Below are 17,654 nucleotides of genomic sequence, written 5' to 3' on the forward strand. Positions count from 1 at the left end.
CGGCAAATGCAGCTTCTCCAATCCGCTGGTCCGACTCGCTGCCTCGCCTGCCGCCGCCGCCGCCCTGCTGTTGAGTGGCATCGCCCGATCTCCCTCGTGTATTGGCAGCCTCTCGGTTGCCGGCCGTGTCATGGAATAAGCCACCTCCTTCTCCGATTCCAACGGCGAGTCGTGCTTTCGCCTTTTGCCCTTCATCCCACCATTCTGGGAACTGACTATAAGGAAGCAATTTTCCTTGGTGTGTCTCGTTCGTTGACAGTTGGTACACCACAATTTGGATTTGTCAGGTTTGAGCCGTCTGCCGACAATCGCGATCTTCATTAGTTTCTTCCAAAGTGGTAATTTTTCCTGTTGAGTCTAACTGCTAAAGTAACAATTTTACTCATCTTTAACCTCGAATCGTGGAGGTTTGGTTTCTCTTCGTCGTCTTTGGTATTTTCAGGCTAGGATGAATTCTTTTCTGAGCCGATACCATAATAGAAATCAATGGGTCCATTCTAAAACCACTTGGTGATAGAAGGAGGAGCCCATGAGACTTATATACTAGTTTCAGTTTTATCTTGACACGTGGGATAGTTATATGTTACTTTTTTTTGTTTCAATTGCCAACACCCTCCCTCAAACCCTTCAAGGTAAACCTTGGAAGGGTTGGACTCGTTTTTATAATCGGTTGGACAACTGGCCCAGTTTTTTTTCGATCGGTTGGACCACCTGCCCATATATTAAACTCAGATATACTGTTGGGTCAGTCATTATTTCGGTTTCAGCCCAGATATACTGCTGGGTCAGTTAAATTTGACCCACAATCGGCGTCTCGCTCTGATACCATGATAGAAATTCATGGGTTCCATCCTAAAACCAATTGGTACTAGGAGGAGGGGCCCATGAAACTTATATACTAGTTTCAGTTTTCTAGAAAAACGTTTTCTCTTGACACTGATGTGGAACAATTATTAATTACTTTTTTTTAGTTTCAATTGCCAACATGCATTGCCATAACCTTTGAAACCCCTCTCTTACCAAAAATTCTTATGAGCATTGCCACTAATAATACTGCACTTCTTTCACTAAAACATCACATCATCTCCGACCCTTATCGTATACTCGCAACTAACTGGACTAAATCCAGATCCGTCTGGAGTAAATGAATTCGATAGCTATGGGGTGATGTTGATGGAAGTCTTTACGAGAAAAAAGCCAGTGACGACATGTTTGATGGAGATCTAAGCTTGAAGAGTTCACATCATCCATACTCCACAATTTTAACTTGCTTATGAAAGTTGAAGAACAAGGTGACAAAATTGTGGAATTAACACCATTCATATTCCATATTGGAGTTGGCTTGTAAGTGATCAGCTGTTGATTCCCCTAATGAAAGGATTAATATTAAAATTGCTCTAGCTCAGCTGCAGAAAATCCAACATGTTACAAAGTTGTTTTCCTAATGCCAAGGGCCCAAGACTAAGAATAATATTCATATTACCTAATTAGCTTAAGCTGAAGAAAGGCAAATTATAGTCCAATGCCATGACTGAGTATAATATTATCTACACACAATAAAACACAAAAAAACATAAAAAAAACATCTCTTGTTGAAATTGAGTATAATATTATCTGCACACAATAAAACACAAAAAAACATCTCTTGTTGAAATTTTCAAAACAGGTCATCCTCTGTTCTGTCTCTAGGATTTTATTCACTGCGTTAGAACATTAAATATAAAATACAATAGAGATTACCATTGGTATAATATTGATCAACTTATGATCAATGACTTAATATACTCAATTAAAGCATCCAAACTGCTATAAGAGGAACCTCCTCTTTCAACAGCCTTCTTAGCCATTTTGGACATACCATTTGCCCTTTCCAGAAACTCATCCTTCCTCACTTCCATAACCTCCCTAATAGCCTTCTCAACAATCAATCTATCACAAGTATCTTTAATGTCAAGACCTATCTTCCATATCTCACTCACAAACCTACTATTAATAGTTTGATCACCAAAATAAGGCCAGCATATCATCGGCACACCAGCAACAACACTCTCCAGAGTTGAGTTCCATCCACTGTGTGTCAAAAATGCACCTATCGAAGGGTGGTTGAGAACCTCCTCCTGCGGCGCCCACTTCACCAAGTAACCCTTTTCTTTAGTACCTTCCATCAATTCCGGTGGAATTTGATCACCCCCGGTGATGGAATCCGGACGCATCACCCACAAGAATCTCTGAGAACTATTGACCAAACCATGCCAGAACTCAATCAACTGCTCTCTCGTCACAACTGTTAGGCTCCCAAAGCTCACATAGATCACCGATCTCGGTGGCTGATCATTCAGCCAATCTATGCAGCTCCGGTCTTCCTCCCAGAAATTGCCTGCAACAATCGAGGCCTCTGATTTCTTTTCTTTGAGCCTGGATTTCTGGTGCTCGTGGATCGGGCCAATATTGTAGATTCTTGGCAATTTTTCGAGCATGATTGATAAAATCGGCCCCTCTAGATCTTCGAAGGTGTTGAATATAACTGCCTGTGCTCGTACGACTTGTCTTGTCGCCGCTGCTAAGCTCTGGAGGAGATGGTCATTTACATCATCGGTGCGGAAAAAACCAGGTAGGTCTCGGCCACGGAGGAATCCTTCCATTCCCGGTATGCCTTTCACCAATTCATCCATCGATTTCTCTGCATAATCAAAGTGCCAAAGTTTCGAAATTATTTTACAGACCAAAGAGGAGAACTCATATCAAATGTTTCGAATGTTACTGAAAAGTTTCATGCCAAAAGTTTCATACTACAGTTTTGAATATCACAAAAAGTGATCATGTGACAGAGGAAATAGGAAAACTCATAATTTGATGAAAAATGATATGTTACGGACCCAATCGGTGAACCCATGCACAAAATACTAAAGCTCATTATATCTATAAATGCCTACCAAAGTTGCACATTTGATGAAAGTGACCATGTTGCAGACCAAATAAGAGAACTCATACACATTTACTATAGCTCACTGCTCATCTATTGTGCCGGGAGTGATTGGCCACTACCCCGTAAGCCAAATGTCTCCATAGCCATTGGTCGAGGTCACTCGAGGCCATCTCACAGTCTAAATAGGAGAAGAGCCAATTTGGTCTATCATGCAAATACAATGTACTCCCTCTCTTCACGATTAGGAGTTTCATTTTTTCATTTTGGTTCGTCTGCCAATTAGAGTCACAATTCACTTTTATTGTAAATGGTAAGTAATAGTAGCATATAAAATCGGGAGTCATTTCACTAAATAATCATTCTATCCATTTTTCTTTAGGAGGAAGTATAAAATGTGAACAGATCAAAATGAAAAATTGAGACTTCTAATAGCAGACGGAGGGAGTGATTAGATTACCTTTAATGGGGATTTGTTGAGCTTGAATGAGATCATCGACGTGAAAATACGCCCAAAGGTAGGCAGCGCTGGGAGTCCGGAAATAGACCAAGGGAAGGCCGATCTCTTCCGCAAAGTCAGCGGCGAAGCTGAAAAAGCCGTCGGCGACAAAGCAAGTGGCAGGCCTGCGGTGGCCCGGGGAAGCGAGGAGGTGTTTGTCGGCCATCATTTTCTTGAAAAGTGGAACCATGGTGTTTGAAACGGCGGGAACGATATCAGGGATTCTGTCACCGAAGCGGGGGTGATCGTCGGGGAGGCCATCGGGGATAATCCGGAACTGGAAGCCGGGATAGGCGGCGAAAGTGGCGGGGACGGAGGTGTTCTTGAGGAGGAGGCGGTGGGTGAACTCCGACACGATGAAGGTGACGTGGAAGTCAGTTAGACAGAAGAGATGAGCAAGATTGAGCATGCTGTTCATGTGCCCCTGCGCCGGAAATGGGAATATCACCACGTGCGCCGGCAGCTTCTCTTCCGATTTCGAACTCATGGTATTTGTTGTTTGATTTTTCAAAAACTCTCGAGTGAATGCGAAGCAGTCAAGAATTCTTGCATTTTATATATGAAAAGATAATGACAAATGAGATTTTGTTATTACTAGTATTATTTTTATTATTTTAGTGATAGTTTTAAGTTAGTAACAGTGAATTCCTTGTAACTGTGGCACCTAGTAATCTACTCCACTATAGAAGAATGAGATGGTAAAGTAAAGTAGATTAAAATGAAAGCCTAAACCCTATTTGGAAAAATTGTAAAAAGACCTTTTGGCCCGATGTGGTAGCTATGCATAAATGCCTTATTTTTAATTGAAATATTTTGAAAGTATATTACATGGCCTAGTTTTATGGAAACGGAGGGAGTATATTACATGCCGTTGAACTTTAGATGATATCACTATAGTAATTTTTTTTTTTTTTTTTTTTGTGCTATTTTGAAGTAGAAAAAATAAAAAAGTACAAGAATCTTTTCAGTGACAACAGTGTTTTGTTTTTTTGTTTTATTGTTTTACACTTTTACTATAGTATCAAATTTTAATTTGAATGTTGTCCTTTTCTATTCAAACTTTGTGACTTGGATTATTGAAAAAGAGGGCAAGAAAAGTTGCATTAGCTAGTTTTGATACATTGAATAACTACTATACATGTTGCTCACTGCTTACGTATGTTTGTAAATTATTCTATATATGTATGTTTGCAAATTCTACTAGTACTATAATTGCAACCTAGCTTCACAAAATTAAGTTTGGAAAATAATATTTTGATTGATACTATGTTCAATTATCTTACTATAAATTATAAGAATGGAATACATCAACTAATTCCACCGCCAAAATTAAATTTGCGATTTTCCCAACTTTTCTCGGTTGGAAATAGGGATGTAAGTACATTTCAAATACGGGGGATAACTTGAATAACCCACTAATTAATTATGGGTTTAGGATTAAAAATTTATAGTGTAATAAAATTCCAATACAATGAGATGCATTTAAGTAAGACTGACTCAGAAATCAATAGATTGACATGATGAACGGCCATAACTGTGCAACTATCATCGATTTTTTTGTCCTTGTTTGATAACTAATTAACACTAGTAATAATTTTGGTAAAATACTCAATTACATAGACATGAAAATTAATTAACACTCTAATTTATTTTATAATACGATACACACTAACACACATATGCGAATTATTTTTTATTAATATAATTTATTAAACAAACAAATAAAAATTTTCAAGTTCAGAAATAAAAAAGATTCTGAATTTTAAATCTGCTTTAAAATTTATCTTATTTGTTGGAAATCAGAGTTGGATATCGATGATTAAATTGCTGAAAAACTCATGGGATGACTCATGAGGATACTGGTAAAAGCATCACAGTTCTATTGGGCTTACAGTTATAGATGTGTTTGTAAGTTTGGGCTTTTCTTCCATTTAATTGGACTCGATGTTACATAAGTGGACCTCCTTAAATGGATCTGAGGTTAAAATTAATACTATTTGACGTTCGATTACCATGACTAATATCATGAGACTATCCATCTAGGATTAAGTTATGAGATTATTTTAATTGGAGGAGGATGCTATGACTAATTATCATGAGACTATCCATCTAGTATTAAGTTGTGAGGATCAATCTTATAAACCAAACATGATACAGATTTAATCATGAGATTTAGTCTTGCTAACCGAACACCCTTGATTTGCATATGATATACTAATACAAAATTAATAAATTATACTAGTACATACTTGAATTGAATTATATTTATTATAATTGATATGTATTAAAAATAAATATATACTCCCTTCGTCCCATTAAATATGCAACATTTGCTTTTCGGCACATGATTTTATGTAGTGTTGTTTTGTGAGTTGATGAGGAGAGAGTAAAGTAAGAGAGAAGAAAAAGTAGACAGAGTATTGTTTTCATTTTTAGAAACGTTTCATTTTTAATGGGATAGATCAAAAAGGAAAACGTTTCATTTCTAATGGGACATAGGGAGTATGATATATAATAATTACATTTAAAAACTGGTTTGATATTTAAATAGAATATTCTACTACAATGAGATGTACAATTGACTAGTCGAGATGCATGTAAAAATTTATAGCCCATATTTTACGTGAGCAAATACATCTCTCGTTTAGTGTATAGTATTATTGTTAATATATACATTTAGCTTGATTTTAATAGTAAAATTTATTATTAACATGATTACTTATAGTTTCGTTTAGTTCAGGCAAGCATTTAATTATGTTTCATATATTAAGTTTAATTTTTTAATAAATTAAAATTTTCTACTATTACGTTTTTTAATTTTATAAAAAATTTAAAATTCATTTTTTTTCTTAGCCACTTATTTTAAATTATATAAAAATGAATAAATCAAGCTTTATGATTAGAACAACAACAACAACAATAATAATAATTGTAATTTTTGTTATTATAATAATTGTTATTAAAAAAGATATTTTCTTGTTGTAATTTTATAAAACAATTATTTCATTTGATTTGAGTCTATTTGTAGATTTGTAAGCTTGTTCTAAAATGTTGTTTTGTCTATCATTCACTAAATTTTAATGTCTATTATAACTAACTTTTTATCTAATGTTTTTTGTCCGATCAATAGAATCATGAACTCATATTTTGTCGTTTTGCTCGCAAGTCTGATCCGTTTTATTAAACATATGAGTCGAATGAGATGCAACTTGCCGATCCTTTTGGGAAGAAGAGAGGTTCGAGTTTTGACTTTTTGCAGTAAGGCTTCAAAGTTAATGCTTGATACGTACCATCTTTACTCCTCTTATTAATTATATCAATCAAGTTGAAGCTATTTATAATCATTTAATGCCAAAGAATCTACTTTGAGTATTACTGTGTTTTTTTGTTCATGGAGAAACCTGAAAAGATGATCAAGTCAACGATGCATTTTTTTAACTAAAATTCGACTAAAGTCTTTATAATTCTACCCAACCTAAAAGTAGAGGTGCCCACGGTCCAGGAACCGACGGTTACGGTTCGGAACCGCCGGTTTCGGTTTTGGAAATTGTCGAACCGGAACCGAACCGCGAGGGTGTTTCGCAGTTACAGTTACGGTTCCAAAACCGCCGGGATTTGATGGAAGTGAGAAAAGATGAGTTTATTAAAAGGGCTGAAAATTTGGCCAAACTTGTGAAAATGACTGTTAGTGAAGGGGGTTCGTCGTATAATAATCCAGATGGCCTAATTCAGTATATCAAGTCGTTGGTGATATAGTTATGTATTGCCAATTGTATTAATTGGTATTGAGTAATAGTCAGGGTGCAATTGGACTATATATAAGTATGAAAAATTATGAATAGTACCTAGCGGATGACTCAACATTATTGTACCACATATTAATTTCAACTCTTATTGTGTTATGATATGTGGAACTCACTGAAAGAGAGATTATCCAAAGTTCAAAACACATGATGCATTGAGTGGCAGGCCGACAGCTAATGTATATTCGTCATTGAGATTAGTGGTTTAGGTTTAATTTAGGTTTAGTTCAATTATTTTTAGAGAATCTTGATTTTTGGTATAATTTGGTTCGACTAGATGAAAAAAAAAAAAGCAAAACTAAAACAAGATTTTTTCATATTATATGAAAAGCTAAAAGTTCAAGTTAACAAAGTGAAAAACAATTTAAATGTGTCATTTTTCACTGTTCAAATAAATGTAGCACACACTATATATATGATATTTGAATTTTTGGATATTGTTAAACAATTTTTGTTTGGTTCAGTGTTTGTTATTCGGTTTTTGTTTTTTCATGCTGATTTTATTCGGATTTCAGTTTAGTTCGGTTAAATTTTATAGGAATGTTTGATTTTTCAGTTCAGTTTAATTTTGAAAAAACACCAAATTGAAAACCGAATGTTTACTCTTCATTCCCTTTCAGCGTTGCCACGATGAAGAAGATTTGTTTTATTTTGAGTTTTCCACAAGCGGCCCATTCCATAACAACACTTTACCAAGAGCCCAATTAAGTGTCCAACCAAGTCCAAACCAACCCAAGTACCCAACACATTGAATATTTTTGCTAAATGTCTTCCAAAAACTTTTGTCCCTAAAAAAACCCACCTATAATTTGGAACCCTCTTCTCCTCCAAAGTCCAAACTAAAGCTGACAATCCGATACGATGATCCGATAAGAATCCGCACGAAGTTAACCTGACATGAACACGTACATTTATGATTTGGGTTCTTATAGAGTCGACCTAATAAGAACCTGAAGATTTCGGGTTGAGTTGGGTCGGGTTAGGGTCATATAATATCATATTTTGATTGTTATCGTGTTGTGTCAAATTATAATATTGTACAGTAACTAACTATCACTAACAGAAGGCTGACATTTTTCTGGATGACACGATGATCTGCACGAATCCGACACGAATCTGTTGGATTGGGACTCGATAAGAATCTGATGATTTCAGGATGGGTTGGAATTGACCTTATTGGGTTGGGTCAATAACGTGTTGACCCGATAACTATTCAATCCTCGCGATTTGATAGCACTCCACTAAAACACAGAAGTCACAAAAATCATAAATAACTTTATTAGCATTGATTTTATATAACCAAGTCCTGTTACCATTTTTATTTCTACGTTTGAATTACAATCATATTTTTAATATTTAGTGAATAATGTTAGAACCCATTATACATACTACAAAATCATTTATCCACCATTCCAAGCCTATTAAACATGCACTTATGATACTACTGTTACTGTGTTTATGAATTACACATGCGAAATAGAAACAAAAATGAGTAAAAGACATAGATCTAGAGGAGAGGGAAAACTGCAGGTTTTAATATTAGTGGCCCTCAATCATAAATTATAACAAGTTCCTATCTCATACTCTAATGTTAATTTTAGTCTACTACTACTATTAGTCTATTACACTCGCAAATAAAGTTATGACATGAAATCGACCTAATTTTTATCTAACACGTGTCCTAAAGTTAGGAATCTAGCGATCAATATTGGTGGCTCTAAATCATAAATTAAAACAAGTTCCCTTCTTATATAATTACCTAATAGTAGTATCAGGAAATTTATCAGCAAGAAGATGAGTTCCGCTTCCGACCAACAAAATCTCCGGCCACCGCCGCATGTTCTGATTTTCCCAATGCCGTTTCAGGGACACCTCAACTCGATGCTAAACCTCTCCCATCTCTTCTGCCTAGCCGAATTCGACGTCACCTTCATCATCTCCGACTTTAGCCACCGCCGCCTCCTCCAGCACACCACCGTCGCTGCCACCTTTGCCCGCTTCCCGGGATTCCAGTTCCGGGCCTTCCCCGATGGCCTCCCCGAAGACCACCCCTGCAGCGGCAGCAAAGCCAAGGAGTTCAAGTCTTCCGTCAATAACGTCACAGTCCCTCTCTTCAAGGAAATGATGATCCAAGAAAACTTCTTGGCTTCCGCCACCCGTCGCCCGGTTTCCTGCTTGGTCGCCGACGGTGTGCTGAATTTCGCCGCCGACTTTTGCGAAGAGAATGGACTTCCGCTCATCTACTTCTGAACTGCCACCACCTCCTTCTTTTGGTCTCTTTTCCGTTTCCCTCAGCTCCTTGAAGCTAAGGAAATTCCTTTCGGAGGTCAGATAATATACACATTTCGGGTTGGCCGTCAAAATTAATTTACGATTGTGCACGTAATTTGGATTTCTAAAATTAAAAACTTCATTTTTTTAAAAACAGACTAAAAACGAAATAGTTCAGGTATCTTTGGAACGGATAGAGTAACAAAGATAGTCTTCTATTCAATCTATAATATTTTAACTAAAAATATTTTTTTATCTTTCTTATATTTTACTACTAGCTTTGCATTTTAATTATATATCAAATAACGAAAAACTATGATTAGTGTCCACAATCAGGACAAAAAATTTAACCTATATATAACATGCATGTCCTAATTCTCTTCATGAAGTACTATATAACATCGTATAACTCCGTGACAATGCGATGCATATATGATTTGCCTAATGTTGTTTCCATCTGATTTTTTTGATTGCGTAATAGACTAAAATTTTATATACCATTACGATGTATACTTCATTATTTTTCATACTATTTGCCCTATTACATACTCCATATTCTAATTTCATAAGTCTGACTCTTTAGTTTGTTAAGGATTTCATAGGAAAATTGATGGATAAATTAATTGAAAGCATACCAGCAATGGAAGGTTTCCTACGGAAGCGTGACTTGCCGAGTTTCTACCGCGTCGATGACATAAACGAACCCACTCTCAAGGAAGTTATAGCTGTAACGATGCTGATTAAGAGGGCGCCAAGTCGCCGTATTCAACATTTGTGAAGATTTAGAGGGGCATATAGTTGCAGAGGTACGTAAACACGTGCCAAGAGTTTTCTCCATCGGCCCAATCCACGAGCAAGTGAAATACAGACTCATGGAGAAGAAGACGGAGTCCTCGATAATCACGGCCAGCCTATGGACGGAAGACTGGAGCTGCATCGATTGGCTGGACGCGCAGCGGCCTAAATCCGTCATCTATGTGAGCTTTGGGAGCTTAGCACTTGTGACGAGAGAGCAAGTGTTAGAGCTCTTGCATAGCTTGCTCGATAGTTCGCAGAGGTTTTTGTGGGTCATGAGTCCGGATTCCATCACCGGGAACGATGGAGAGGATCCAGTTCCGGTGGAATTAAAGGAACTTGTTAAAGGGAAGGGTTTGTTGGTGGAGTGGGCCCCACAGGAGAAGGTGCTCAACCACCCTGCGATTGGAGGGTTTATGACGCACAGTGGATGGAATTCGACTCTGGAGAGCATTGCGGCTGGCGTGCCAATGGTATGTTGGCCTTATTTTGGGGATCAAACGACGAATAGTAGGTTTGTGAGTGAGGTTTGGAAGATTGGTTTGGATATTAAAGACACTTGTGATAGAAAGATTATTGAGAAGGCAATTAGGGATTTGATGGAAGTGAGAAAAGACAAGTTTATGGAAACGTCAGTGAATTTGGCTAAACTAGTGAAAAAGACTGTTAGTAAAGGGGGTTCGTCGTATAATAATCTAGATGACCTAACTCAGTATATTAAGTCGTTAGGTGATTTAATTATGGATTGCCAACTGTATTAATTGGTTTTGAATAATGTGAAACTATATTAGATGACAATAAATACAGTGGTACCAAATATTGATTTCAATCTCCCATTTATGTTTGTTGTTTAGATTAGTGGCCGATAGGATGGGAGGGTTCTCAGGGATAGAGCTTCTTATTTTGGGTTATTTCAATAAACACAACCGATTAGGCATGTGCCCAAGTGTCGAACTAAGTTCAAATCAATCAAACACATTATGCTACTACATTTCTTCTACCAACAATTTTGGCCCTAGAAGACAAAACTACAATATGGAATACCCTCCTCCTCCAAAGAACAAGTCACAAAAAATCATTTTATTAGTACTGATTTTTTATAACTAAACCAAAGTTTTTATTTCTAAATGTGAGGTTAATCATAATTTCAATATTTTAGTGAAAATGAATTCGAAAATGCTTTCAGTTTATGATAACAATGTTGTTGTGTTTTTTGAACAACCCATGCAAAATAATAACAAATTAACTAACACTCAAATAATAAAGAAAGATTATATGAAGTATTTACTAAAATAAAAGATAAGGCCAATCTCCGAAAATCATAAGACTTGATAATAATTATAATAATAATAAAAGATTATACTATAAGAAAAAATGTTCACTAAAACTAAATGATTTTTTTATTTATAAAAATGCAATGTGCAAATAAATATAATAAGTGAAAAATATGCATTATATTTTTTAAAATATAGTACTGCGTATATTTATACAATATTATGCACATAATTTTATACCATAACATAGAAGACTCAATTTCTATGAAGTTGTATAGACATACTAAAATATTAAAAATTATTTAGAAACTTATTTTCATAGACTAAAAATTAATTTAGTATTAAAAAAAACAATATGTATAATACTATTATACTCCCTCCGTCCCAGCTAAAATGATATATTTCTTAGTTGGCCCAAGATTTTAGGAGATGTTGGTTAATGTGGGTAATTGAAGAGACAAAAATGAGTATAAGTATTAAATGAAGAGAAAAAGAGAATTAAATATTTAATTGGAGAGAGAAAAAAGTGGTTAGATGTATTAGTTGAAGAGCAAAAGTTATCAAAAATAAAATGTGTCATATTAGTTGGAACAAACTTAAAAGGAAAGTGTGTCACCTTAGGAAGTACTACTATTTTATGTATAGGAATGTGATCAATTCTAACTCTCCATTAATTGTTAATTACAACTAATTAGAGATCATATGATCTTTAGAGATCTAGTGGTCTATAATTTGCCATATATAAATTCGTTTTATTATTATTTAAATTAAAAAAAATAAGAATAGTTATCATATTTAGGATTTTGGATCAAAATGTCAATATTGTGTACTCCCACCATTCCATAAAAATATGGGCAATGGGTATGTCATGGGAATTAAGACAAAATTGATAAAGTAAGAGAGATGGGGATAATGATAGTTAAAGTAGTGTTAGTGGATAGTGAAACCTACATTATTAAATTGATATAACTTTCCAAAAATGGAATGCACATATTTTTGTGGGACGGACAAAAATGGAAAGTGCACATATTTTTATGGGAAGGATGGAGTATTAAACATATCAATATGATGCCTTGAATATGTCAACACAATTTTGAATTGACATTTTATATGTATTATGTTGACATATTATGATAGTTATATTGATATTAACTGCTTCATGAAAAATACGAAAATTCAAGAGTTTTTTTCAAATTTTGACATTGAAACATATGCAAGTGAGATCTCGTTAGAATCCTTATAAAATTATCTTTAATTTGATACTCCCTCCGTCCCATAGAAATAGGCCCTTTAGGGTTTGTCACATATTTTAATGCGTAATTTAGTAAAGTAAGAGAAAATTAGAAAAAATAGTTGAAATTGACTAGTGGATGGTGGGCATAAATGATAAAGTAAAAGAGAAGGAGAAAAAGATAGTCATAAATGGATATTGACTATTTATATGGGACGGACGAAAAAGGAAATATGACCTATTTCTATGGGATGGATGATTTAATTTAAATTGAGATAGTTATATGTATTTAATATTGTGAGATATTTTTTAAAAGTTAGTTATCACTAATTTATTGTTAATTGACATAAATACCATAATTGATATTTTTTTTCACTATATTGATACTCGGAATTGAAGGATCGTGACTATTGATTTAAAGATCTAATCTCTATCATTTAGTTGCAGTTAGCATTTTAAAGGTAAGTTAGCAATATAACACGCCCTTTTATGTATATATGCCCAAATAATAATAAAAAAATTAAAAAAGATTGCATCAGGTGTGTACATGCATTAAATATATTAGCAAAAGTGACAATAATAATAATAATAATAATTTATTATTATTTGCAGTATTAAATTTATCGTGTGTTCATAAAAAAATATGCAAATATTTATATATAGTTCTAATTAATAAAAAATGTAATGTGTATTTCTTAATTATTATCTATATATATAAATTATAAATTAAAAATTAATATATAATATGAGATTTGATTTTCTGGGACCAATTTAATAGTTTACTCTTTACTTTATCTACGGGCCAGTGTTATTATACTATTTCAACTATTTTTTTTATTCTCTATTAGTTTACTAGTTAAGCATTATATTTCTATATTATTCTTAATTAATTTATTTTTATAGGACAAGTAAAGTATAACACATGCGATATTAAACAAAAATGTGCAAAAGATAGATCTAAAGAGAACTAAAAGTGAACATTTATATTGGTGGCTCTCCATCATAAATTAAAATAAGTCTTAATTAATTTATTTTTATAGCTAGGACGAGAAAAGTATAATACATACGATATTAAACAAAAATGTGCAAAAATAGATCTAAAGAGAACTAAAAGTGAACATTTATATTGGTGGCTCTCTATCATAAATTAAAATAAGTCCAACTCTTAACTAGTGAACATAACGAGAGCCTAGCAATCAATATTGGGCCCCTTGTCATAAACTATTTCTCTATAACATTATTATACATTTTAGTCTAGTACTTTCTCAGTTCAGCCATAAGCTATTTTTTTTAGCACAAAAGTTAAGAAATTCATATTTAAACAGATAAAGTGCAAAGTAGACTAGTGAAAATGATAAAAATAGGTGGAAAATAAAAAAAAAGTGGAAAATAGTTGAAAATGAAAAAATAAGTGGAAAATTAAAAAAAATTAAAAGGAAAAGTGCTCACTTACTAATGGTGGAGCAGAGGTGGTACGAAAATTGTAGATTCTCGCAATTTAAAATTTCACATGAATATCACATGGCTACTACATCAACTAGGGTATAGCTATCAATGTTGGTAGCTCTCAATAATATAAAAAAAAAGTGAGAATTACAAATTTAGTTCCTGAACAATGCAATACTCCATCCGTCCTAAGATATAGACTCGTATATCACTTTGGGGTGTCCCAACATATTTGAGTCATTTCTATTTATGATAAAAATTTATTCTACTATCAACTCCATTTACACCACTAAACAACACCTTCTAAATTCATGTGCTAAAAAAAGGGATCTAATATATTGAGACGGAGGGAGTACTGTAAAAAGTGGTTTGTATTCTATAAAAGTATCACCTGAAGTGTCTAACCTTCAACGTAATATCGTTTGAAGTCTTTCTTCACTAATTTGTGAAATTTTTTCCTTTTGATATTACATCTGCCGCGCATTTTTATGTTTTGCAATTAAAAGAAGAGTGAACTTTTCCTTTTGGTACTACACAATTAGTTCCTGAACTTTGACTTTTGTACACTAATAGTCCTTGGATTTAAAAAAAATCATGGGTAGTTCCTGGACAAAAGATGTAATCACATTCTTGATATTTTTTTACTCCCTTGTTTCATTATAGTTGAGTCATTTTACCATTTCAGAAAGTTTCTTCATAGTTGAGTCATTTCCTTATATGGCAACTTTTTCCTCTTTCTTACTTTGCTCTCTCTTATTTTATTCTCTCTACTTTATTCACTTATACTCTATTCTATCTACCTTTTCATCTCTCTTCCTTTTTTATCTATTTATTTAACACACTCAACATTACTTTCTAAAACTCTGTGCCGAAAAGTTTCGCCTCAACTATAGTGAAACGGAGGGAGTACTATTTATCACAATTTTACATCAAAAAAGCTTCCTAAGGTAGGGAGACATTTTTGGACTTAAAAAAAAATGGGACTTTAGATATTGAATATGCTATTTTCTCTTCTTTCTAGTATTGGATATACTTCATCCGTCCCTAAAGAGTATGAATATTTGGTTCGGTACAGGTTTTAGTGCATAATTGATAAGGTAAGAGAGAGATCGAAAGAAAAAGTTTTTAAAGTATTATTACTAGAGAATGAGTTCCATCTTATTAGAAATTTATCCGCGATATTTTTAAAGTCCACGAACTATTGACACGCAAAACGCAAAGTTTAAGGACGATTTGCGCAGTTCACTTTTGAAAAAACTACTCACTCCGTACCATAGTACTAGAGACATTTCTTTTTGGTATACGAGATGAAGAGAAAATAAATTAAGAAAAGTAAATAAATTAACAAAAAGTAAAGTAACAGAAAATAAATATGTTAAATTTTGCTAGAAAAAAAAATGACTACGCCATTTTGAAACGTAATAAAATGACAAAAGAACTCCATTACTGAGGAATAAATTTAATAAATTTAAACTCTAACCTATGCAATAATATCAAAATCGGTCTTCATTTTAAAAATTATTTACACATCAAGGTAAGACTCGTTTGATGATATTTTGAAATAATGAGGACCGCATTTAATGTAATGAGTACTAGAAACTTCTCTCTAACTCATTTAAGCATATTAGTATTACTATAAAGTTTCAGAACATTTATCCCAAACTCCCAGCACATGAACTACAGAAACAAGATGAGTTCCGCTTCCGACCAAGAAAAGCTCCGGGCACCGCCGCATGTACTGATTTTCCCGATGCCGGTGCAGGGCCACCTCAACCCCATGTTGAAGCTAGCCCATCTCCTCTGCCTAGCTGAATTCCACGTCACCTTCATCATCTCCGACTTCAACCACCGCCGCCTGCTCCAGCACAACACGGCATCTGCCGCCTTCTCCCGCTACCCGGGATTCCAGTTCCGGACTTTCCCGGACGGCCTCCCTGACGACCACCCCCGCAGCGGTCACAGAGCCATGGAGCTTGTGTCTTCCGTCGCAAACGTCACAGTCCCACTCTTCAAGAAAATGATGATCCAAGAAAACTTCTTGGCTTCCGCCGCCCGTCGACCAGTTACCTGCTTCGTTGCCGACGGTCTGCTCAGTTCCGCCCCCGACTTTTGCCAAGAGAATGGAATTCCTCTCATCTTCTTTGGAACTGCCTCCACCTCCTACTTGTGGGCTATTTTCCGTTTTCCTCAGCTTCTTCAAGCTCAAGAAATTCCTTTCCGAGGTCTGTATAAAATTAATATTATATATAAATGGGATTCACATTCCACATTTTTTTCACTCATATTTACTAACAAAATCAAACAATTTCTTAAATCAATTTATTAAAACCCGTACTCACTTCCCTAAAATTTACTTGTAGGAAAATCGATGGATGGATTAATAGAAAGCATACCGGGAATGGAAGATTTTCTACGGAGGCGTGACTTGCCGGGTTTCTACCGTGTCGACGACGTAAACGACCCCACTCTCAAGGAAGTTGTAGCTGCAACGAGGCTGATTGAGAGGGCGCAAGCCGTAATATTTAACACTTGTGAAGATTTAGAGGGGAAGATAGTTGCTGAGATACATAAACATGTGCCAAGAGTTTTCTCCATTGGTCCAATCCACGAGCAAGTGAAATACAGACTGACGGAGAAGAAGGTGGAGTCCTCGATAATCACGGCCAGCCTATGGGAGGAAGACCGGAGCTGCATCGAATGGCTAGACGCGCAGTCGCCTAAATCCGTCATCTATGTGAGCTTTGGGAGCATAGCACTTGTGACGAGAGAGCAAGTGTTAGAGCTCTTGCACGGCTTACTCGACAGTTCACAGAGGTTTTTGTGGGTCATGAGGCCGGATTCCATCACCGGAAGCGACGGAGAGGATCCAGTTCCGGCAGAATTAATGGAACGTATTAAAAGGAAGGGTTTGTTGGTGGAGTGGGCCCCACAGGAGAAGGTGCTCAACCACCCTGCAGTTGGAGGGTTTATGACGCACAGTGGATGGAATTCGACTCTTGAGAGCATTGCTGCTGGAGTGCCAATGGTGTGCTGGCCTTATTTTGCGGACCAAATGACGAATAGTAGGTTTGTGAGTGAGGTTTGGAAGATCGGATTGGATATCAAAGACACTTGTGACAGAAAAATTATTGTGAAGGTAATTAGGGATTTGATGGAAGTGAGAAAAGACGAGTTTATGGAAAGGTCAGCAAATTTGGCTAAACTAGTGAAAAAGACTGTTAGTAAAGGGGGTTCGTCACATAATAATCTGGATGGTCTCATTCAGTATATTAGGTCGTTGGTGATTTGATTATGGATTGCCTAATGCCAGTTGTGGTTTGATGTGGCTTTGTTATTTCTTGCATGTGATTAATGATGTAAGAGCCTGAATGTATTGCATAAATACGTGAAACTACTGATGCCACCTATGATG

At 35.2% G+C, this 17,654-nt stretch overlaps 2 protein-coding genes and 1 pseudogene across 3 annotated transcripts; 2 read left to right on the forward strand and 1 right to left on the reverse strand.

Moving 5' to 3' along the window:
* Nucleotides 1-1,645: 1,645 nt before the first annotated feature.
* LOC148932105 (7-deoxyloganetic acid glucosyl transferase-like) lies at nucleotides 1,646-3,953 on the reverse strand. Its single transcript, XM_089065690.1, has 2 exons — nucleotides 3,384-3,953; nucleotides 1,646-2,680 (listed from the first exon to the last, which is right to left on the reverse strand). The coding sequence occupies exons 1-2, from the start codon at nucleotides 3,907-3,909 to the stop codon at nucleotides 1,758-1,760; spliced, it is 1,449 nt and encodes a 482-aa protein (XP_088921816.1). The 5' UTR covers nucleotides 3,910-3,953; the 3' UTR covers nucleotides 1,646-1,757.
* A 5,066-nt stretch (nucleotides 3,954-9,019) lies between these two features.
* On the forward strand, nucleotides 9,020-11,106 carry LOC125213816 (7-deoxyloganetic acid glucosyl transferase-like; annotated as a pseudogene). Its single transcript, XR_016135793.1, has 2 exons — nucleotides 9,020-9,551; nucleotides 10,099-11,106. The product of XR_016135793.1 is annotated as a 7-deoxyloganetic acid glucosyl transferase-like (transcript).
* Nucleotides 11,107-15,904: 4,798 nt separating this feature from the next.
* Nucleotides 15,905-17,639, forward strand: LOC148932106 (7-deoxyloganetic acid glucosyl transferase-like). The gene is made up of 2 exons (XM_089065688.1): nucleotides 15,905-16,464; nucleotides 16,603-17,639. Exons 1-2 carry the CDS (start codon nucleotides 15,915-15,917, stop codon nucleotides 17,529-17,531), a joined length of 1,479 nt encoding a protein of 492 aa, XP_088921814.1. The 5' UTR covers nucleotides 15,905-15,914; the 3' UTR covers nucleotides 17,532-17,639.
* Nucleotides 17,640-17,654: the final 15 nt, after the last annotated feature.

Source organism: Salvia hispanica, chromosome 2 (genome assembly GCF_029641045.1).
Source record: "Salvia hispanica isolate PSC_SH4W2 chromosome 2, Shi_PSC_v1, whole genome shotgun sequence".
Taxonomy (NCBI): Eukaryota; Viridiplantae; Streptophyta; class Magnoliopsida; order Lamiales; family Lamiaceae; genus Salvia; species Salvia hispanica.

Bases quoted from the DNA above. Each gene is read 5' to 3' on its own strand.
- LOC148932105 (XM_089065690.1), bottom strand. From the start codon at position 3,909: ATGAGTTCGAAATCGGAAGAGAAGCTGCCGGCGCACGTGGTGATATTC. The intron at 2,681-3,383 runs GTAATCTAATCA...TTGATTATGCAG, and splicing joins TCAACAAATCCCCATTAAAG to AGAAATCGATGGATGAATTG.
- LOC148932106 (XM_089065688.1), top strand. From the start codon at position 15,915: ATGAACTACAGAAACAAGATGAGTTCCGCTTCCGACCAAGAAAAGCTC. The intron at 16,465-16,602 runs GTCTGTATAAAA...ATTTACTTGTAG, and splicing joins TCAAGAAATTCCTTTCCGAG to GAAAATCGATGGATGGATTA.